General features: G+C 35.2%; 1 protein-coding gene across 4 annotated transcripts in view; it reads left to right on the forward strand.

Moving 5' to 3' along the window:
- GRM8 (glutamate metabotropic receptor 8) overlaps window positions 1-23,584 on the forward strand; it is a 329,218-nt gene that overhangs the window by 188,663 nt on the left and 116,971 nt on the right. For all 4 annotated transcript variants that reach the window (XM_027742595.2, XM_027742591.2, XM_027742593.2 and 1 more), the window contains one exon: window positions 18,629-18,829. In XM_027742595.2, coding sequence (XP_027598396.1) covers window positions 18,629-18,829 — 201 coding nt within the window. The remainder of the gene's footprint in view (window positions 1-18,628; window positions 18,830-23,584) is intronic.

Consider the following 23,584-nt stretch of genomic DNA (forward strand, 5'->3'; position numbering starts at 1 on the left):
TTTAGATGACAATTATATTTTTTCAGAAAAGTGCTATGGACATATCTGGGATCTGCTGCTGGGGAGGAACAGGAACAGCCCTGACGCTGCTGCTATCCCACAACCCCTGAGCAGGGCAAGCAGAGCTAAGGGTTGCAGCAGCAGGTCTCATCCAGCCAGTGTTTATCACGCACAGATGTCCAGTCCAATGTCCATCCTGGAAGTATAGTGGGGGCCAGACACCTCTACAGAATTGTAGAGCTGGGTGCCAAGCAAAAATGGGGTTTCAGGGCCCCTGGTTGGGATAAGGAGGACTCAAGGAAGCCTAGTCAGGTCCTGACAGCATCAGTTACTAAAAGGTAAAGCAGACTGGCAACAGGTCATGATGCTTCTGTGAGGTGACTTACATAAATACGGCTTAATTTTCTTACCATCCCAGAAGAAGATGGCTGTGTCCCGATAGGATATGCTACCCCACAGGACCTGGCATTATTATCCCAGGATAAAACTTTATTAGAATGGATGACTGCACATTAATACTGAGGCTACAAAACCAGCCCTGCCTCATTTACTAATATAAATGTGGCCAACCATGCCAGAAGAAATCTACCTTAGTAACATTATTTTAAATTCAAAATGTGTGCAATTGAAATAAAGATCCTAAAAATATGCCTTTGTAGACAAGAAAAATATAGCATAGTTCTTAAGTGCTGAATTCATTCCTTCAGATGAAACTTCTGATGAGCACTGATCATTGAGTTATTTAAGGAAAACCTCAGGTAAATATGAATTTTGTCAAAGAAACCTTTTTGAGTACCTTCAGCTATCAATTAAAAGAAATGGAGGTGGTGTTAAGTGATTTCAAATAAATTAAGTCCATCTTCTGCCTTGAAACTCCAGTTTTGTCTGTGGGTGCATATATATCTATCTGACTGTCCAGCTGTATACAAGTTTGTGTAGACTTACTCTAGCAACTCAGATATCTTAGCCTTCAGTATACTGTAATGGAAATCACATATATGTGTCCAAATTTGATGAATGCATTATCAAGGTGTTAGGGTTATGGAGCTATTTTCAATAAAGCAGACTTCTCCATTTCCCCTGTTAAACCTTTCAATTCTGCCTAAGACTAAAAGGGTGTAACTGAATAGGTCTCCTCCTAACAGTAATATCAAGTTGGTGCTAAGAGCTGTGAATTATCTTAACAAAAGTGAGAAAAAACTCACCTAAAGCACTAATATGAACATCCTGGGAAGTAAATAATTTTATTAGAATGCTCCTTAAAAGTAAATTCTATTGTACTCAGTGATTACAGGATGTAAATAATTAGCTAGTACTGTTTTGTGTATCTTCTGTGTTTCTGTGGAAGTTCTAAATATTTTACCTAAATCATTGCAGAACAACTATGGTAGCTTGGCTGTGATCTTCATAGAGGTTATTTCAAGTCATTGTAGGTGTCATGCAGGACTTAGATATAGGTGAGACTTACATAATCTGATTTTTACAAATTCTTCCCAGTAAAGACCAGGTTATGATCATTCCAAAACCAGACAACATTGACATCAAATTTTTAGCCAGCCTTATGAGATTTTTTTGGCGCTTTATGTCTATTCATAACAAAACATTTTACTGGGCAACTTAAATTTTACTGAAAAGTGGTACTAGTTTTACTGTATTTCCCACAAATTGTACGACAGATATGTCCTGTGAGATCTTGGAAGCAGAATTTCTAAAATTTGTGAAGCCGTGTTCATTAGGGCTAATGTAAACCACTGTCCAGATCTTTCCATAGTTTATCACTTTCTTCTTTTGACATATAAGGTCAGATGTTGTGAAAAAATTTTTCTGTGACAGATTGACAGAGATGAGGTATTCTGTAGACTGCATGGGGATCTAAAAGTTTTTGGTTCACATACTTATTAGTTATCAATGATTTCCACATTGGTGTCAAGAATCAGGCTCTTAGATTAAAAAGGATGAGGACTCTGAAATGAAGCTAAATGCAAGCTCTCTCTGTCCTGCTCAGAAAATATACTTATTTTACATATTAGTAATACATTATATCTGTCTTACAGAAGTTACATTTTAATTAACTAGAGTGTTATTATGACTTGAATAACAAGAGTAGTATCAGCAAATACCTACAAAAATGCAAATCCACACACTCCTTCAGAATTGAAAGAATTAAAAGATGTCCTGTTTTCAGTGCAGCTACACAGCAACATTTCCACAGTCAAATAAATCAATGTCTCTCTCAATAGTGTAATATTTACACCAAGAACCAAAACCTAAATTAGTTGAACCTATTTCCTTTGTCCACTGAAAATAAAAAGTAAATGCTTAAATGAAAAGATGTAGTAAGTACTGGGAAATTATATATTTAATTTTTTAATCTTTGTATAATTCTTAAAATATTCTGTTAAATATTTACTTCATTTGAATTTGATACAGCTTGGTGAATCATCCTATGAGAAAGATAGTTATTTAAGACATTGCAAAGAAACCATAAGTGCAGGTGACTTACAGTGGATGAAGATTCACCCCTTTTATTGTACATAAATGTATTGCATCTATATATAAATAAACCGTTATGACATTTAATGGTATTGGCAAACCATAAAGTGTATTTTTGGAGAGTCCGAGTCCTTTTAATTACGATAGGTATTTTCAATATACTTCTAGAATAGGTATGAATAAATATTTTAGTGAAAAAAGACCTTGTTTGCTGATAGTGTTTCAGTTTCATCAGAGCAAACAATAATTAATTTCATTTAGTTCTTCTCTTTCCAGAATATGTTCCATCACTTAATTCAAGTGTTTGTATACTTAAGCTTACTTTGTCCCTAAGAGGTAAATTAATCTTCCAGGCAATGAGGACTGACCTGAGTAACCCTGGAGAGCAGGGAAGTTGACACTAACCAGTTGAGACTAGTAGTAATCTCACGCTGTGCAGAAGGTCCAAGTGAACAGTCTGCAAGGTTAATGTGCTAGTACTTCAAGACGGTGTCTTAGGGGAAAAAAAGTAGATGATTAACTCACCCAGAGCCACAGGCTATTTTGTGTTTATACTGTCATTATGATGATAAAGATAGATTAAACAGACTCTTTTTTTGAGAGTCTGTGCTCTGATGAATTATAAAGGCTCGAATCAGAACAGTGCTTGCCTGTGGACTTAATGCAGTTAAACAGCAGAGCAGAGGGGCATTCTGAAACTCTTACAAGGTGAAGTGTTTTTGTCTCCTGGTAGCAGAAGTAGTAACTTTGCTTAATGTGCTGCTTTTCTAGCATCAGTGGGACAATACACAACAAATTTACAATTTATATTATCATTAATGTTAATATTACATCCACAGTAGCTTATGTTATTGTGGTTTTATGCTGGGATGAATATGTTGTTTTAAATTGGAATAAATTTTTTTGTAAAAGAATAAAAGGTTAACCTCTTTAAAAAAAGATTACAGTTTTCCTCTAAGAAGAGTCTAGAATCAGGAGAAATAAAATAGTAATTTGCTTTCATTGTACTAATAAGGATGATAAATTAAAAAAAAAAATCCAAAATAACCTACAGACCTCATGGTATTCTCTCTCTTAAATCCTGAGTTGTTTCAGCAACAGAGGTGGAAACTTAAAAAAAGGTGAATCTTGTAATTAATTTTATTCACTGTGTGTGATGCTGCCAAAGGAGATTCTGAGTGGTGTAGAAATTAAAAGTTATCAATAGTCTGGTGACATCAGGATTGTTGGATCGATCTACTGATAAATGTAATTATTTTTGAGTTAGCAAGTGAGAACTGTGGCTTGAAAAAAATTAGCCTTATCTCAATCACATGAAGGCAGAAGTGATGCCAATGAGTCCACTAAAACAGCTACATCCTAATAGGATCATGAGGGAATTGATGGGACTATCAAGAAGAATCATTGATGTTTTTGCCACAGTTCTCATCTATACATCAAGTCTGTGTTTCAAAGAAGGCCTCCCCAGCCATAGCTCTCCTTTGCTGACATGTTGTTCACATGTAGCCTTTGTTTTTTGCTTGAGGAGCAATACAATGTGCTTTCTGCAGACTGGTTACTCAGAAAAAAAAATTGAAGGTCAAACCATGAAAAAGGATTAGCAGGGTCTGTTTATTGATGATACTCAGGGAGAGTTTTACCTAAACACAAGTCTTCGCATAATACTAATTTTGTGTATTGCTTCATAAGATCTTTGTTACTGTTTCACTGAAACCACACCAATTGTACAAGTTCACTTGCAATTATTTCAGATAATACTGGGAATTTATTTTAAATAAATGGATTTTAACTCCAGGGTTCCCGTTGTTCCTACTTAGCTGCCTTCCTTATGCAGACTTCCCATTTTACACATTTCTGCCTGAAAACTTTCTAAAGGAAGTAAGGGCAAGATAGGACCAAATTTGACCTCGGCAAAGTCAGCTGTTGTTTAAAGACTTTGCTATGCCTCCCCAGCCCAGCAGCCTGGAGAGCCAAGCTTGCTCAGCCCCAGTAGATGAACCTCAGGATTAAAGGGTGGGCTCAGTTCCGCGTTATTATTTCCAGGAATCTCTAGGACAAAAAATGTAAAATAAATACAGGTCAGATTGTGCCATTACTCAGTGTGCAAAGCTGCTTCATTGATTTATAAGGCATTTATTATGGGATAATCTGTTTTATAAAATAATTTCCACTAAAAAATACGTAGTAAAGGTATTGGCCACAGACTCTGAAGCTTTAATAAAATCTATAGTACTCCCAAGCAAGAAAAAGAGAAATAGTAAAGAAACAATTCAGTATATATGATTCCCTCAATGTATGTGTACATATATATATCATGTACATTTAATTTTCATCTTTCGAGAACACTTTTGAGAAGTAATCAGTCTATCATAGATGATAGCACCATTTTTATTTTTATATATCTTTGCATTTCTAAGAATGGGATTTTTTTACAGAGGTGGAAAAATGTGTAATAAAACCAACTGTATCCTGTTTAACCAATCACCAAAATAACCAGTTTCAATACTCTCTATGTAGAGTAAACTTTGTTTGCTTGTATTTTTACATTGAATAATGATGATAACTAATAAGGATAAATTAGTAGGTTTATTTACTTGAAAGAAGAACTTTCAGCTATCACCTCTTTCTACAACTATTACTGGCCAAGTCTCCCACTGATCCATGTGGATCCCATTCCACTGGAATTTCACTAAGACTTCACTTGTTTTCTTTCAGTGTCCTAATCAAAAAGTGTGTATAAATCAATGGAGAAAATAGAATTCTAGAAATGTTCTTTTAGTCTGAAGACCTATTGACAAAGTTCTTATCCCTCTTTGTTTGACAAGGTTTTCTTGAAGTCAAGGGATTTAGAGGTTGAAATCATAAGAAAAGATAACTGGATGCCTTTTTCATCTTAAGGATCTGTAATGTATGTTTATCATTTAATTTTTTGAAAAAAAAACTTTATTTTTGGTTTGCTATTGAATTATTTCTCATTACAATATGGAATTACTTTGTCCTTATGCCTTGCCTTATTTAAAATAAATAAATGAATAATTTTATTTGTCACTGCGTTTTTTAGTAAACTGGCTTCACCACAGCATTAACATGTGCCTCTGGATGATTCTACTGATGAAGAGAATTGCAGCCTAAGGAACACAGATTTACAATTGTCCATAAGGGCAATGAAGATAAAAGGCCTGAAGAGACCACAAATTTATAGCATAGAGCAAGGCACTACTTTCTAGCTGTTTCTTTATGTGTTGCCTTGGTTTTGGGACCATAATTACATACTGATTACAGCTAGGAAAAAAATTCTTTCCATCCTGAATAGTAATCACTCTATTACAGTATATCATTCCCATCACTTTCTTTTGCTCTTTCTGAATGTTATCAGATCTATTTTAGATTTTAACATGGTTTTTGCAAAACATAAATGTCAAAATATTGCTACATTACTTATAATGATGGTCATCTTGTGATTTATATATCAGCTAGTATATATTACTAACTAATTAACTTAGTATAACTGTGCATGTACCCATGAGACTGGATAATGTTAAAATGAAAGTCTGACTACAGCTTCCCTGAGCTACATGATCTAGGTTGTGTTTGAATTTCTATCCCTTCAAGTCCCTCACTTCAATTAAACTAAAATAGAGAACGTCAGAATTGTGTAAGGAAGCAATAAAACTACTGTAACAGAAAATAGTGCAATTTGTCTTAAAAAAATATTCTTGTTACCTCTCTGACATTCTCACATTACACCACATTTTGAGACAAAATTGGAGGGGCTCTAAATCACCCTTACTCAATTTACTGCCATTGAAATTGAGCTCATTCAGGCCAGCAGAAGAGGTCAGTGCCAAGAGTTCCGAATGCTCTCAGCCATGAAACAAGTCACTTGCAGATCATTAGGATGGCTTAAAAAGGATCCTTCCAAAGTACATTTTGGCTTTTCTCTCTGTTTTTTAAAACCTCGGTACCCACTGTGGTCACAGTAAGTGAGCTCTCTACTGATTAAAATGTTTGAAATATATTTAAAAAGAGACCAGGGTTTTCACCACCACTTTCCATCATTACACCTTTTTTCCTCCGTCATAGAATTCCAGGCTCATGGGATTGAATATAAAAGTCAGTTATACAATTCTTGTACTAAGTGATACAGTAGTCGCAATAAAAAGCATCCAAACTCACAAGACTAAATGTAGTGTATCCTGATCCATGTCCTTAAAATGCAGATACTTTACATAGTGAGGTCAAATATAATAATATTTTTTAATGCAAATTCACCTGGTTTTCTATTTGCCTTGAACTGTTCTTGATCATCTAAGGATTGAGAGAGAAATCAACAAAAGCCCCCAATCTCAGAAGTCTTGTCTTTTAGGTCTGAAGACAAGGTGAGGGGGGGTGTTAATTCTTCTCCTCAGATGGATGTCCTCAGAGCTCCCTCCCAAATGAGTGTGGTCTAGACTGTTGTGGACTTCCACATGCTTGTCTGCAAGAGCACACGTACCTGTATATATGCATATGTACATAGACACTTGAGATTGTTTCATAGCATTGGTTAAGACATTTTTGGTGCAGTGGCATCTTAACAGTGGATCATGGAATACTTCAGGTTGGAAGGAACTTCAGGAGGTCTCCAGTCCAACCACCTGCTCAAAACAGGGTCAGTTTGAGGTTGGATCCAGGTGACTTAGGATTTTATCCAGCCAGTTTTCTAAAACCTCCAAGGATGGAGAGAGACTGTGTATCTTCTCTGGGCAGCTTGTTCGGTTCTCTGAGCATCCTTACTGGAAAAAACCTTTTACCACTTTAAACCTTTTATTTCAAGTTATGCCCATTATGTCCTGTCCTGACATCATACACCATTGTGAAGAATATTGGCTCATCTCCCTGTTTAGATTTGCTGTTTAGGGGACTTGACCACAAAGCTGTTTCTTCTAAAGGCTGAGCAAAACCATATCCCTCATCCTTTCCTCACAGGGCATGTGATCCAGCCCCCTGAACATCTTCATGGGTGTCTGCTGAACTTTCTCCAGTTTATCGATGTATTTCTTATATAGAAGGGCTCAAAACATATTTACACATCTAATGTATTGGTGAAACACTTAAATGATTTTGAGAATTTTCCAAACAGTCTGTACACTAGAGGTCATGATACAAGTTATAAGAATCAGAAGAAATGAAACAGCCTTGGTGAAATGAGTTCAAACTGCACTTGGTAAATTGGAACATGAACTGCACAAGATTGTAGAATCCTGCAGAGAAGTTTTGATTTCTTCAAAAGTGTATCTATAATTGTAAAATATGTTGCAAGAAAGTAGACAGGAGCATTTCAATTTTGTTCAAGATCAGGTGAAAAATTACTTTTGAATGGCCTTAGGTTACCGAAATACGCTTATGATAATATAATAGTTTCACAGGTGGTCTTTTTTTCAATCATAGTACCAGAATATCTAAAAAAAGTCGTGTCTTTTTCATTTGATTTCAGACTGCATGAAAACAACCAAACAGGTGCTCAGTGTCTCAATGTTACAGTGATATGCACAAACTATTAAACATCTGCTTTTTAGGGGTACATATTGCCAGCAGGCTCAGAATACTGTTAAAAGATTGCACACTGCATTGCAAGTCTGAAGCATTACTGTGCTAATAATGGTTCATGCTAGGGGACTTGCTGATTTAGGTATGTAAAGTATGGCAGTGTGAGTACCTCCTACCAAGAGAAAGCCCGTGCTTTAACAGTACTTTGCATATTTATTATGTTATTATTATTAATGTACTAACACCTAAAGGGGATATTTGATTCCTGAGAAAGTGCTTAATCACTAAGACTTTTAAGGCAAAAATGAGTATCAGGTGTCTATATATTGTGCTAAACTAAGTGTAAATTTGTTGGACTCAGATTTGTTTGTTGGATTCATCCCCTGTGAGGAATGAAACTTGTTTGTACCACGAATTCTCGATGGCCCTTGGCAGAAGGAAAAGGCCCCCAAATTCTCAAGATGGCTCTGGTTTGAGCTATGTGAAATAACAGAACTTCAGAGACTTTGGTACAGTATTGAGTTTTAAAGGTATTTATGCAGTCAAGGATGTTTTCAACTCCTTTTTAATATTAGATGCTTAAAGTGTACTGCAGGGACCGTTATACTTTTCTGGGTGTTGTTTGTTGCTTAATCACAAGCATCTTGTTCAGCACCACTTAATTTAGCATGTCTTAGCTAGGGCAATTCTGAAATTTGCTGCAAAAGCTCTGACAGCATACCTACTTCCCCCACCTCCAAAACACCATCTCCAGACAAGCCTCTTCCATCTACCTCCTCAGCTCTTTGTAGATAATAGTCCTGATTCACACAGGCAGAGCAAGCAGAGCAAATTGATTCTCTCTATTTGAAAGGGACAACACTGTCAGTGAGAAAACTTTTCTTCAAGTTGCTGATTGTCACCGTTATGCCCCGGTGAGGATGGGATATGTGCAGCTGTAAGACAGCTGCCAATGGAGTGTGTACAGCCAACCTGCTAAAGGAGCAAATGTCTGTAATGTCCCTAATTTAGTAATGAAGCCAATCAGTTCTAATTAGTTTGTGATTAAAGAACTAGCTATCTTCTAGGCTGTGCAAAGAGTAGTGTTTGTGGGTAGGTTGTCTTCCAGTTTTAGACTGAAATCTCCTTCCAGAAGCCAATTGTCCATGTCCAGTTCATGGTATCAAGCAGTCCATTAACTAGCTGCTTAGTTCTAATTTTGATGGCGCTCTCATTTTTGTCAGCTCCTGAAAAAACACCTTTAATTAGACTAGTGGGGAAATTACAGATTTTCACCTGTGGAAAATCATGTGTTTCAGCTGTTGTCTATATAGCTTATAGAACAAAATGATGTTTCACCATCTCCACTGAATTACATAGGTTTACTTTGACAGTAACACATGATAAAATTGTAGTCTATAGCAATTCAAAGCTCTTGAACCCGTTTTCCATTCTGCCAAAAGTTGCCTCTTCTCGTATAGAAAAATAAAAAATTGAAATAAAAAGTATTTAATTTTCTATGACCATGTAGCATTTTTCCTACTGGTTGCACTAAGTGAAATTAATTATTTCTTTTCTCATCACGCCCTACTTGCAGTGCGATAGGATCACTAAAATGGGGCACAACAGCAAGAGATGGTGGATAGGGCAAATGGAAAAGTTAACATTTTCTTCAGCTTTTAATATTGTAAAATGTTGCTATTAGATCTCTTATATGCTTAAATTTTACTTGTCTCTTTACTTTGAAAAGAATGCTTTCATATATCTTCCTTTTTGGCTGCAGTTGAAAAAATCCTCCCACTGCTCCTTCCTGAAAAAACCCACTCTCCTTTCCACAGAAAAAATCTGTCATGAGTACTTCTATCTTGTCCAGATCCAAAAATTTCTTCTTGGAAGTTAGATACTGTGAATACAAACCCAGTAGTAACTGAGAGTGAAATTATTTTAAGATTCATTGTTACATTTATTTTTATTTTACATTGGTTTTCCTTGCATTTGTCTTGAAATCTTTTTACGTACCTGTCTCCTTAGCAGTAACATGTAGCCCTATGAATTAATCCAAATGTGATATATATTGTTGTAACTATAGTCAGTCCTTGTAACCACTGCAAGAAAATATAACAATTTTTGTTCTGCTGGATCTTTCTCTCTATCTGCATAGCAGTTGACTAAACAGTAGATAGTATGTTCGATACTGTTTTATACTAGCAATGGGCTTTATCTGAGGACTGCAAAATTGTTGCAGAGACCAGCAGCAAAATGGGATTAAAGAGCACTGAGTAAGCCAAGGAAAATAACACAGGCCATCAAGGATGAGCAGAAGGGGTGGAATGAGTGGGCTGGTGGCTGAGGGAATTTCAGGTCTTCTGTTAATAGAGCAACACCTGGGGATGAGTGGAGTATGTGGGAACAGAGAAGCTAAATAAGAGAAACCATTTTTTCAACAAAATGCTAAACATCACAGTGAGAGTATCTAATGCTTGAGAAAAGCGATATTTTGGTTATTAAGCTCTGTTTAAATTCAAGATTTAGACTCAAGCAAAAGACTTTAGACTTGTCTTTAGACAGGCAAAAGACTCTTTCCGTTCTTCTCCCTGCCCTCCCCTCCCCTGCCCTGCCCTACCCTCCCCTCCCTTCCCTTCCCTTCCCTTCCCCTCTCCTTTTTGGTGAAGTGGCCACAAATACCTCAGAAAGTTATTTGTTTGGATACTTCTTTGTCTGTTTATACTTCCAATAAACGCTTTCCAATTGCAAGAAAGGCCTTTCTTGAGCATGATGTCAATCAAGTTTGTATCTAAAACCAATAGTCCTGCGGAAAAAAGTCCCTTGAGTTTCTGGTCTGAAGCTTAAACTTAAAAGCTCTGACAGTCAATAATCAGAGGAAAGTATTTTTATACATACTGCTGTTATGCACTGACGGTTCTCTGAGTTTAAATGCTAACAGACAATGAATAAATTCAGTTGTTTGTAGTGAATCTTTCCTCTTGCAGATAGCCATTGCTGTAGGCTTTGGAGTTACACACTGAAGCCTGCATTAGAATTGCTTGCAGCCTGTGGGGTTTTAAAATGATATCAGTTATTTCTACCTATGTGCCTGGACCAGTACACTAGCAATTTTTTTCCCATAGATAGAAATTCCCATTGGTAATGTTTGTTAGAAAATGTAGGTTCTATCTACATACTTACCTCGAGATATGATTTGTTTTAAACTTGAGAAATTCAGCAAAATATTTTGCTGAACACTCACCTGAATACTGACATTATTCTCAGTAAGAAATAAAGCACCTAAAGTTCAAACAACATTTAAAATATTTTTGCTAAGGCAGTTCTTAGATCTCCGTGTTAGCAAACAGTAAGCAAGTTGTCTCCTTTATCCTCATGTTATTTTGTTCAGAATGCTTATCTAAAACTTTTGACATGGTTTAATCATGACAAACACATCTCATTTTAGAACATAATTAAAGCATTTTTCCTATACCATTTTGATTTGGTGAAAAATCTGTAAAACGATATTTCTTATTCACAAATCAAACAGACAACTTTTGAGGCTGAAATTCTCTATTTTTTTTAGAATTTAGGGAGTGTTAATTAATGGTAAAACTCATGGTTTTACATTTGAAACAGAATTTCATGTGTTGTTAAGTACTGGTATATGTAAAACAAAATCTTAAATCTGACAAATATATAAATTAACGTTGTGCATTCAATTTTTATTTTTACAAGTAAAGAAAAATATATATAATTTGACAATTAAAAAAGTGTGATACCATAATAATATGGAATCATCTGCCTTTCTTTAATATGTGCTAAAACTAGAAATATACAGGAGTGAAAGAGACAGTGGATCACTAATACTTCTAAATGGAATATGGTATAAGTATAAGACTCGAGCATAAATGAGATGTAAATCTCTGATTTCTAAAATAAAAGCAGAAGAACCAAGAGGGGACTTGAGTGATATTTAAATGACCATGTAAATATTTAAGAAACATGCAAAATACATGGAATTATTATATAGAAATCTTTGTAAAAGTTAAGTGTGGTTTGCTCTCTGGTGTAAAACCTGGAGAAAAATCTAACAAAACCTATTGTGATGTGAGATTTATTAATTGCTGTGAATCCTTCCTTAGCAACACAATAGTCTCTCTACCTTTTATTTAAACTTCTACAATGTCTTTCTTTTTTTCTGCAGGTATGTACTCTCAGGTTGTCAGAAATATTGTAGCCTGAAAGTGAACTGGTATAGGTGAATAGATCTCTACCAGAACACCATTTTGAGGTCTTCTGACAGTAAGATTAGTAGTGGTCTGCCTGCAGTTTCAAAGCTGTAATCTGTTTATAATAAGAACATAAAATTTTTAAAATCCTATATCCACTTCTAGTTTTGTTCATACTAAATATTATATTCCTACATGGGCAATTGTATTGATATTGACTAGTCATGTGCCTGAAAGAAATATTGCTTATCCCACTGTATTTTTTTTGATACACTTTTGCTTTTAATGCATGGTATGGTTCTTAGTGTGGTTGGCAGAAACCATATCCTATTGTGTCTCTGTTATTTTAATGCAGTCATTAATGTTTAGCTTAACATACACATATTAGCAAATCTTGGCTCAGCAAGATGATATTTTACATAATATTGTCGCTGCTAGATGTGGCAGACTTGGGTTTTAAATGTTTGAGAGCTCTGAGTGCCTGTGTTCTCCAACTCTATTCACTCTTTTAATGAGCTATAATCAAGCAGTGTGAAGGCATTAATTAGAATAAGGAAAGTTTTTCATTCTGATAACAACATTCAAATTGTTGTAAGGGACTCTCTCAAAGTACAGAAATGGGAAAAAAATCTTTTATTAGCAATGCAACCTTAGTTTGCTTTTCTGAGACAAATCACTCTAGTAAATGTCACATATAGTATAGGAACAAAATACCCCAATATAATTAGGATAGTGGTTTAGTTCCACTTTAATATGTATTATTGTGAATTTTGTGAAGTGTTTTGCTGAAACAAATGCCCAATTTACTATGAAGAGCAGGAAAAATGTTGTATTTCCAATGAAAAATATTTGTGGGCAGGGCAAGAATTTTTAAGATGCTTCAGTTACAGAACCAGGCAAAGAAAAAAGTTAGTTTTTCATTTATGATGGTGTTAAACTGAAAATTATTGAAGCATATTCACTCAATATGAAATGTTCTTGCTATTTTCTGTTTAAAAAGTGTTTAAAAGATGTGAGGTTTCAGCCCAGTTCTGAGTAGGAAGTTTTTTTAAAAATCTCTGTATTATTCTAGGGATTGAAAAACTGTTTCTTTCTCAGACTTTTGCTAATTGGTCTTGCTGTCATGTCATTTTTTGATTTTGTTTGTTTTGGGTTTTTTGTTTCTTTTTTTTTGTTAGTTTGTTTGTTTGTTTGTTTGGTTGGTTGGTTTTTTTGTGAGTTGGTGTAAAGAGGTATAACCCCCAAATAATTACATCAAGGACCAGTTGACTAAATTGCAAACCCATATCCATCAATTGTTGGAGAACAGTAGACAGTCATTTCACTGTTGCTGCTTCTACATTCTCAATTTTCTTTTTTGGAATGGCTGAGAAAATTGATATAATCCTTAGCTTCCTCTCTGAATTGCTTCCCAAACTGACACTGTACTATTACAGAGGAGCCACAGGTTTTGTGATGCTCTCTGTAAACTAACTCATGCACAAAGCAAGCATCACTGTTACCATGCAGCTATCAGAAAACTCAAATCCCCCCACCATAAAAGTATATAATGGCCTTAAGTTTGAGTAAAAGAAGATGATAATCTGCATTATTTGTTCAGAGAGAACACACTCCATAATGTGTGAGGAAAACAGCTGAATAATCGGGAAGACTTCAATGGGAACAACATATGCTCCTGGTGCTTCCTGCTGAGCCTGTTGAAATGGCTTACAGTTAAAGCCATTCCACAGCTTTCTGTGGAAAAAACTGTTGCTGCAAAGTTGGGAAGTTCTAACCAATTCTGACAAATAGAGGACTATCATGCCTGAGCTGAAGAATGGGAGACCACTTACAAATTACTGTGTTTTAGTTGTGATTGGGATTGGCCCACACAGAAGATTAATTGCAACACAATATTTATCTTTGATTTCATTTGCTTCCAAGTGCAGTTTAAATAAAATTGTTTTGCAAGCCAAGTAATGGGGATAAATAATTTAATAGCGAGCAAAAAATGGACATTGTAGCTATGAACTGAAAAAGTGTTACTATGTATCCAAAATCCAGGCTGTCCACTATCCCAGCGGTTGTGTTGGAGTCTTCCCTCACTGTTCCCCCATTCTCGACTTACTTCTATGCTATTTCTTTATGTTTAGGTGGAGCTTGAGTGACTTTAGTCATAAATACCTTTGTTACTGATTGATGTAAAGTTCTCTTGCTTTGTATTTAAGGATACAGTCAAAAAAATATAGAGCATATGCCTGGTTGGGGGTGGTCGTACTTTGGTAGCAGGTGCGTATTACAATTAGGCTTCCTCATCCTAGAAGAGAGATTTCACCACAGTTGCTCAGCAGCAAGACATCTTCTCCTATCTCCCTTGGTATAAAAAAGCTACATGATTTTATCAACTGCAAAGAAACATTGATTGCCCCTCCCTGCAGGGATTTCTACAGAGCCTGGCCAAGGTGTCTCCACTCTGCTCCACCCTCCATTCCCTTCTCCTTAGCAAGTGCTTACTGTTGTATGGGGAATCATCGTTAGCTGCCAACCACATTCCATCCAGGGAGTAGCAGCTGCATATTACCCCATAATTTCCATACTGCTATAAATTCTTTTAGGATGTGAATATAACTTCTCAGTTGCCTCTAATTTTTACCCCCAGCCATATTTCCACAATGTCACAAGTTACAAACCAGGCATATCCAATTGCCTTATTTAAATTTTTTTATATTCTTAAGAGAATAATTGCTAGGAACTTTGCTCTGAAGTTTTCCTATTGTCATGGATTTATATGTCACAGAAGTTATTTCTACATGTGCTTTTAGATTATCAATAAGAACAGGCTTTTTAAAGTTTAGTTGAATTATGCAACAGTTGTCATCTAGTAGATTAGTGTCCTGTTGGAGAGATCAGCAACTTAAATTTTGATTGTTTGAGACAGTTGTTTCTATCTCAGGTGATATCATCACCCATGTATGAATCCATTCTTATCTGTCTTACATTAATCTTTATTTACTTAATATATGTTGTTAAGTTTTTAATGAAGATATATTTTAAATTATTGTTTTAAAGCCCTGATTTATCTTGGTTATGTTCCTTATGATCTCTTGATTCCCAGTTGATACCTATGGAATTGACAATGTCACCTACACTTCACTTTCTTCCCCCTTCAGATGAGCAGACCCAGTCACATCCTTTTCCATCTAATCCACATCTCACCTTCCTACTATTATATTCCTTATCTTTCCATGTAATAGCCAAGTTACACCATGCTGAGCAGGATACACAATTACCCCTGCAGCATAGGAACTACAGAATGAAAAGAGGAAATGATGAGAACGTATGGAGGTAATATATCCAGCAACAGTCGAGCTTGTCACTCTTGCTCAGGAAATGCAAGAGTTGCTGTAGCAACTCTTTCACCTCTACAGGCTTATAGGATCAGTCCTGTGTTTCTCTTCAGGATTCCCAAAAGAGATTTCAAATCCAGGAACAGCTAGCACATTTCCTGGGCTAGTGTCACCACTCTCCTAGATCTTCTCTAGTAAATGTCTGTGTACGTCTATGTATGTCTATGTCTTGACATCTGTGATAAAGACACAGCCTAAGCAATTTTAACTGTAGGATGAGAAATTGAAGTAATCACTAAGAAAACATTAAAACATTTATTTTATGAGATACAAATTATGTTCTTTCAGATCACCAGTGTGTGTAGAACCATGCCTCATAAAGCTGAAAGTCAAGCTATAAATGAAACTGTTATTACTTGATATACAAGTCTGAATAAAAATCATAATAACATCTTCCAATTGAGTAATATTATATCTGTAGGAGCTGACCATATTTATGGTTAGACAATACACATAATTTTATTTCTACACATTAACATTTATTTAGGGCAGTGCAGTGAAATTTAAGTTGATGAGTTCTTGTCATCTTTATAAATGTTAGTTTATTTATCTAGAAAGAGAAAATGAAAAGAAACCTCAAGAAGAAAGAACACATAATCCAATCTTTTGTGTTTTTTTAGTTATGCAAAGGACAGAGATTTCTCTTGTCTATTGCCTTCTGGGTTTGACAGGTTTAAAAGTAATAATTCTGTGATGTTCCTCACCCCTTTGTATGCACAGAAACACATTCAGTCCCAAAAAACTGGTTTTTTTCCTTCTGTAATTTATAGGATAAATTACTTTATGGTCACGTATCTGTGAAGAGTGAAGGTAAAATATTATACCATGCAATGAATTTATGCAAAAATGTTTTATATGTGTTTAAACTGCAGTATAGCTAGGGAGGGGAGAACAATATTGTTTTTTTCCCCTTTTAAAATCTGTAACAGTCAATGCACTTGCTTAAGTGTTTGCAACTTTTAGTGTTTTATGACTTAGACTTTATTACAAAAAATGATTCCTCTCTATCTTTCACCAACCCCCCACCCTTCAACATAGACAATTTTCTATTTGATACATGAAGGGAATTATATTTTTCTTGGAAATTAAAGTGGATGTCCTTCAAACTCCTCCGATCCTGACCGTCCTGTTTAGAGGATGTGGAAGCTTTGGGGGCACATACAGGTTACTGACTACTGTGTGTCACCAGCAGTTCTGTAAAGCCTGTCCTTCACTTGTTGTCCATAGTCCTGAAAAAGGAAGGAGCAATAAAAGTGGAGATCATGAACTCTACCCATCACTTAGTGTTAGAAGGTAGTTCCCAAATGAAATAAGTTAATAAATTTGAAAACCAATTAAACTACTTGTCTTCCATCCTTCATGTCCTCTTTTATGTCTGGGCAATGCATTGCAACTAATTTTGTAAATTTCAGCACGTGCAAGGAAAAGTTTTTCCTGTTTATTTATTTATAATGAAGTAGCACTATTAATTATTTTGCCATTCATTAGGTACCATGTCTTGAAAACTGTCTGCAAAGTTACTTGTACAAATCACAAAAATGAGCTCTTTGCCTTCTTCTCTAAGTAGCTGGTAGCTTTTCAAGAGGCAGTGATTTTATTTCTTTTAACTAATCCCTGAGGAGAAATAAAAGCACATCATCATTTTTCAAGGCTATCTATTGCTCCCAGTGCTCAGGGGTGTTTAAAGCACAAACCACTACTGCTTGTCAGATTACAGATTTGTTCATATGTTATCACTGTAATGTGAGATGGTGGTACTGAAGTGTAGCAAACAGAAAGAAGGTTTCTGAGTATACTCCTTAGCTTTTTTTCCATGTCAAATGGGCTAAAGAAAGATCTTGTGTACAGTATGTTTTCAGGCATAAACAATATGCTTTTAAAACATTGAATTCAAAAAAATTGAAATTTTAAACTGATAAAATCCTGTGTTTAGATATTAAAAACCCCATAAATAATATATAAACTGTTAAAACTTAAAAAAAAGCATAAAATTTTACCTCATTTCTAAATAATGTTAAACAATATGACCGGATTTTTTTCAAGCTGAATGAGTTGATAACTTGGTAGATAACCTAGCTGTTCATATTTGTCTTCACTAAGGCAAGAGGAACTTGACAGTAAATTTCATCAGGGCAGATTTCACATCAAGATTTGCAGATCCCTTTTTCTGAGGACAATTAAGATTTTGAGCCTTTGAAATCAGCATCTGAATACCTATAGAGGACATGAGATTTCATGTTGGTTATCCACTTAAAATATAATTTTCCTGATTTTTATTTTTTAACTATTCCCCTTAGTAATATCACCTATTAATGTAAAAAGTTCTTTAGATTTGGACATAGATGATTAATTCAGGCAATTCCTGCAGAATAAAAATTATATAATGCATTGTTTTCCTCTGTATTCCCTCTGAAGGATAAACGTCCCTGTAGGAAATAGCAGACAGTACATTATTCTCAATGTGAAGCATAATTCACTAGCAAATACAGGAAAATGTCATAGAATAAGCACTTCTCAGTATAGAGACAGATGGTCACATCACTTGGCAAGCATTCAGTTTTTTTCCCTGAGATGTTTAAATAATGTTTATCAAACAATAGACAGGGATAAAAATCAAGATAGCCTTAAATTTCTCTAAAACAGAATGGCAGGCTGCTCTAGAAGTGTACTATAGATAACATCAAACAACTGTTGAATGAAAGTCAAAAAGGTGGAAAGAGAATTTTTCTACTGGACTGTAGAAATGCACACATCTCTATATATCTTTTCCTTGTAATGAAATGTTCTGTCACCTTTTCTAGCCCAAAGCTCAGAGTACTGTTTATATACCTAGCACAGTGTAAAATGATGAGAGGCAAAAGCAGAAGGCCATATTTTTGTGTCGGATAGGTGAATCCTGACTTTACCTGTCAATCCAACTGTAATTATTTATGTCATAATGTGAATTTTTGCATGCAAGCACTCATGCATGTATGCTCACATGCACACACAAATAGAAGTAAACTCTTTCTCTTTTTTCTTTAGGCTTAGAAAGAATTGCGAGAGATTCAGCCTATGAGCAAGAAGGAAAAGTTCAGTTTGTCATTGATGCAGTGTATTCCATGGCCTATGCACTGCACAACATGCATAAAGATCTCTGTCCTGGATATATTGGTCTATGCCCAAGGATGAGCACAACCGATGGTAAAGAACTACTTAGCTATATCCGGGCAGTAAACTTTAATGGTAAGTTACATGCACTCTGTTTTTGCCCCTCTCTTCTTTAAATGCTTCAGAAGTGACAAGATGTGTTTTATTCTTTATATAGGATACTTTAAGACACAGTGGAAAACAGGATTAGAAGCAGTTCTGCAATTTTTTCCACCTGCTCTGAAACCCTGAGTATATTTTTCATCTTAATATTAAGTTACTCCCAAAAGAGGCAGAGGAAAAAAATAAGAATCTGTTGATCAAAATATTCCGGTGAAAAGCTGCTATTATAGAAACAAGTTGAGGACTCATGCAGTCCTATTGACAGATTAAAATCATCTAACAGATGTTCTTATGTGTTTGCAAGAGAATGAATTGAAAAAATACCTTTTTTTTTTAAATTGCCTTCTTCTGACGCTAGTTAATTTCCTTACAGAAGCGAGTAGTGAGAAGTTTCCTTTCAATGTACATATTTAAATCTCAGTTAAAACACTCTCTAGCAGTTCCAGTGTTTTTGTAGTTCATTGGTTTTACCTCAGTAATTTCGAGAGCTTTAACACAACTACAATATATATTTTTAAACAACACTACAATATATTTTTAAACAACGCTACACAATATTCTGTGCATCTCGCATCTGCTTGCTGGAAAAATATTACAGGTGCTTATGTTCTTAACAGCAGAGGCCAATGAAGAACAGGATTTATTTATGAATGTAGATTTGAAAAGTGTGGAACATACTTGATGGTGAAATAAAGTTGCTGAAAACCTAAATGATTTCATTAGAAATCATAATTATTTTAGACTATATTTACCGCTACTTACAAAGAAACGGAGCAATGTTCTTTGCTCTGTTTTGGTTGGAGTTTTTTCCTTACTTGGTGGTAGTTCATGTACTACACAAGCCTTCTAACTATGCAGAGAGAAGCACTGTCTATCACAATTTATTCCAATGACCTCAGCTGCCAGCCTTGTTGAAAAAAGCACAAGGTCATTTTGAATTTAACTTCTGACTGGAAGATCTTTTTGCTTTAGGTGATATACCAGACCATTTGGTTTATAAAAATGTTGACTGTAGTCCACAGTTTTTTCTTCCTATGCAATTTTCATGAAAAGGGAATCCCTGACTCCAGGAATATAAAGTTGGAAGGAGTCTAAATGATTCTTTAGTGATTTTAAAGAACACTTGGAACATAATACGTTACTGGAAAATGGGAAATGTGATGATGACAAAGGCAGGTAGCATATTGTAAGGTTTGCAGTGATAATCACCTACAGTTCCAGTAGATGTTGTTCTAGGTATTCTGTTGTTAAAGAACATAGTGATCTATTTTCATTTGATAAACTTGAAAGTTTATCATAAAAATATAAGCTGTACATTTTATATGAAACCTTCCTCTCCCTAGATAATTGTATTTCATCAATATCTGTCATGATGTCTGTTGCTGACTCTAAGTATTGCAGCAAGGTGAGACAAAAGCATTCTGGACACAAATGAAAAATACCTCTTTTTGAAATAGTGATTTACTGAAAGATAAGAAAAAAAGAACTAAATAAAAGAAACATTTATTTGAGGTTAATATTCTGAACCATGGGATGTGTTAAATGTTCCCAGTACTAGACTGGTCCACATTATGTACTGGTGTACCAATTTTTTTGGATGTGTTATATGCCCAAATATTTTATTTTCTCTGTCATGCATTGGGAGGCATAAGCAGATGATGGTCTTAAACACTTTGCCTTTTCCTATTAATCCAAAATTCCTGTTGCTCTGGACAGCACTACTATTGTGTCTCACATAGGTGAATATTTACATAGGTTAGCAGACCTCCTTGCTGGCACTTGACAGTAGTGCTGTGTGTCGACTTTGATGAGCATCCTAGGCTCAGTCATTAATAATGTGTTATATTAAAAATGAGCTGACACATGAAAGGAAAATCCTATCTTTCTCAGACATTCAAAGTACTGGTTTTTTACCCTAACAGTCACAGGATAATAGCACCACTGCAGTTATCAGGGACCTCTGGGGATCACCTACTCCAACCCTCTGCTTAGTTCAGGATCAGCCAAATCAGGTTACTTAGGACCATGAGTAAGTACTCAGAGAATTCTCTCTGAGTAAGCAATTCCTATATTTTTTCATCTTCACAGTAAAAAAATAATTTCTTATGATTAAATACTTTTTCCTATGTTTTAGAATTAAGCTTCTGCTCTTCAAGGTGATAGTAATTTCCAATATCAAAAAGTAACTGGCATTTTTGAGACAGGCAGTTTTTCTTTTTATTCAATGTATCCATTTCCCCCCATGATCTTACCCTTATGCATAATAAACCAACTTCTCACCACTCTTAGTTCAGTCTATCCCTCTTAACCAATGTGGTAATGAATGGGTGCAAGTCCAGTTAATATGTTGTCACATTCAGCTTAGTGGGTTTCACCTCACAAAGTGTGACCTCTATTATGAAGGACATCTGTCTGCCTTATGGAGGATATTTGCAAGGGTAAGAAAACATATATATTTCTGTTTATGGGAATAACTGTTTTGCTTTAGATTGTAAGAAATCACTTTGAACTGTGTTTATTTTTGTTTGGTTGGTTTATTTTAATTTAAAAATGATGAAGATTTGTTCCCCTGAAGGATTCATCTGTGTAATATTCCATGACACCTTCATGACTGAAGGATGATTATAACCGCCAGTGCACAGTATACTGATGTGATTGATATGACATTTGTTTCTGCTTAGATATTCTTTCAGTTGTGTCCTAAATGCAGAAAACCTCACAGTTCATCATGATTTTAAAGTGAATATAACTTCTTAATTTGTAATAAAACCAAAGAATTTTTTTTGTACACAAGATGTGAATTACTGTAGACTCCTGTTTTACTATTGCCTGTGTTTTTCATTGGACAGCTAGGAAAGTATGTGTCTAAAACCAATTCCTTTCCATTTACAACGTTTAATAATTAATTTAATTTCATAGAATAAGAAACTGCTGTGTATATCTAAAGAGTTTTTAAACAGTAGGAAATCTAAAAGCAGTATGGTGAGGTATGGCATACTTAGTTCCTTAGGTTCTTGATGGTCACTGTTAGTAGATTGTAACCAGCCCATTATGTTTCTTTGATCAAAGAATACTTAGACCGTTCAAATGTTTCATGGTTCTACTTATCTTTCTTTTTTCCAGGCAAAAAGTGAATGCTATCACTTTATGTTGTTCTTATTTTAATAAAGTGCCATATTTGAAAGATTTTTTTCCTACCACTCTTTGTATCCAAGTGAGATATTTATGTGAAAGTGATGTTTGTATTTAAAGCTATGTAAAGTGAAGAGTTCTTCTGTTAATTAGGTTTATAAATTGCGATATACCCAATAGTAATTGTGGCATGATCTCCTATCACATTACTTCAGTGTTCTCTTTCTATTTAATTTTGTTATTCTGTCTACGAAACAAGCAGATGCTTTATAAGAGTTTTTATCCTGGCATGTATCAAGTGCAGAGAAGTGCTCTGCTGAATCCAACACAAGTGCTCATCATTTAACAGAAATAGGACTTGAGCATGCATTTGTAGTGGATGGAAGTGTTTCAAAGGTGGTTTGGTTTTGGTTTTAAGAAAAAGATTTATCTTTGCATTTTCTTCTAGACAAAGAATGACAGCATGGATACAGTGCTACTTCTTGGGCAGGAATAACACATTTGTTTCTCTGTCTGTCTATCTGTCTCTTTCTCTTCCCTCCCTGCCTCCCTCCCACCTTTCTTTATAGGCAGTATAGGGTAGCTGGTCTTTTACCTACCTTTAGTCATATATTTGTATTTATATTTACATTAACACATTTTAGTATTTCCAGGGATAAATGGCAAGAAAACTTTCCACACTTCAACACAATACATTTACAGATATTACAATATGAGTCTTACACTGAATCATAAAGTAAAGGCAGCACTTGACCTGTACTCTCATACATGCAAACAGACATCTTATTTGCTTTGGTGGGCTATTTATCCCGGGGATTAACAGACATACTTTCTACTTTGACTTTTTTTATGTGAACAGTGATAACTGAGAAGGAAGCAGAGAATAGGTGGAAGCAAAGCACTGCCTCTCCCTGACATCAGTGCTTAGGTAAATGTTGTCTGCTTCTTCGGGAGGTCACTGCAATAGCACTTCCTTCTCCTGGTGAAGAAAAGACTTAAAATATATTTTAAATCTGTGTAACCTTTTGTTTACTCTTCTCTGGACAAAGTAAAGCAACTATGTTGTTTACTGGGATTTTGTGACAAATATGCAATAACACTGGAACAGGTTGCCTGACTGGACATGGGCAACCTACTCTAGCAGAGGAGTTGGACAAGGTGATTTCCAGAGGTCCCTGCCCACCTTGGTCATTCTGTGATTCTATAACAGTAACTGGACTTGAAAGAAAGAAAAGTATATCACTTAACCCTACTTTACAATACTCTATTTTTCTTGAATTAATTTAATAATCTAAGTGGACTTGTAAGCCTTGCTGTTACTTAGTTTTTAGGTATGTTAATTTAATGCCTTTGACAAAAGATTTATTTTAGCTGCACACACAGACACACTCATGCATGCAGAGTTAACCCTGTTTAAAAAGGAAACACACAAAAAATTCATCCAAAAAATTCATCCTGTAAGGGCAGAATAATACTAGAGAATAAAAATAAAAGAACATAAACTAGCAGATTAACTCAAAATAAGGTGTCAACACTTGTAAACTAAAAATTAATGATCACTTTACATTGTATTTTTTTTAATGAGAAAATGGTACC

This window comes from Pipra filicauda, unplaced genomic scaffold, assembly GCF_003945595.2.
Source record: "Pipra filicauda isolate LSUMZ 115617 unplaced genomic scaffold, ASM394559v2 scaffold113_size4260070_pilon, whole genome shotgun sequence".
Lineage (NCBI taxonomy): Eukaryota > Metazoa > Chordata > Aves > Passeriformes > Pipridae > Pipra > Pipra filicauda.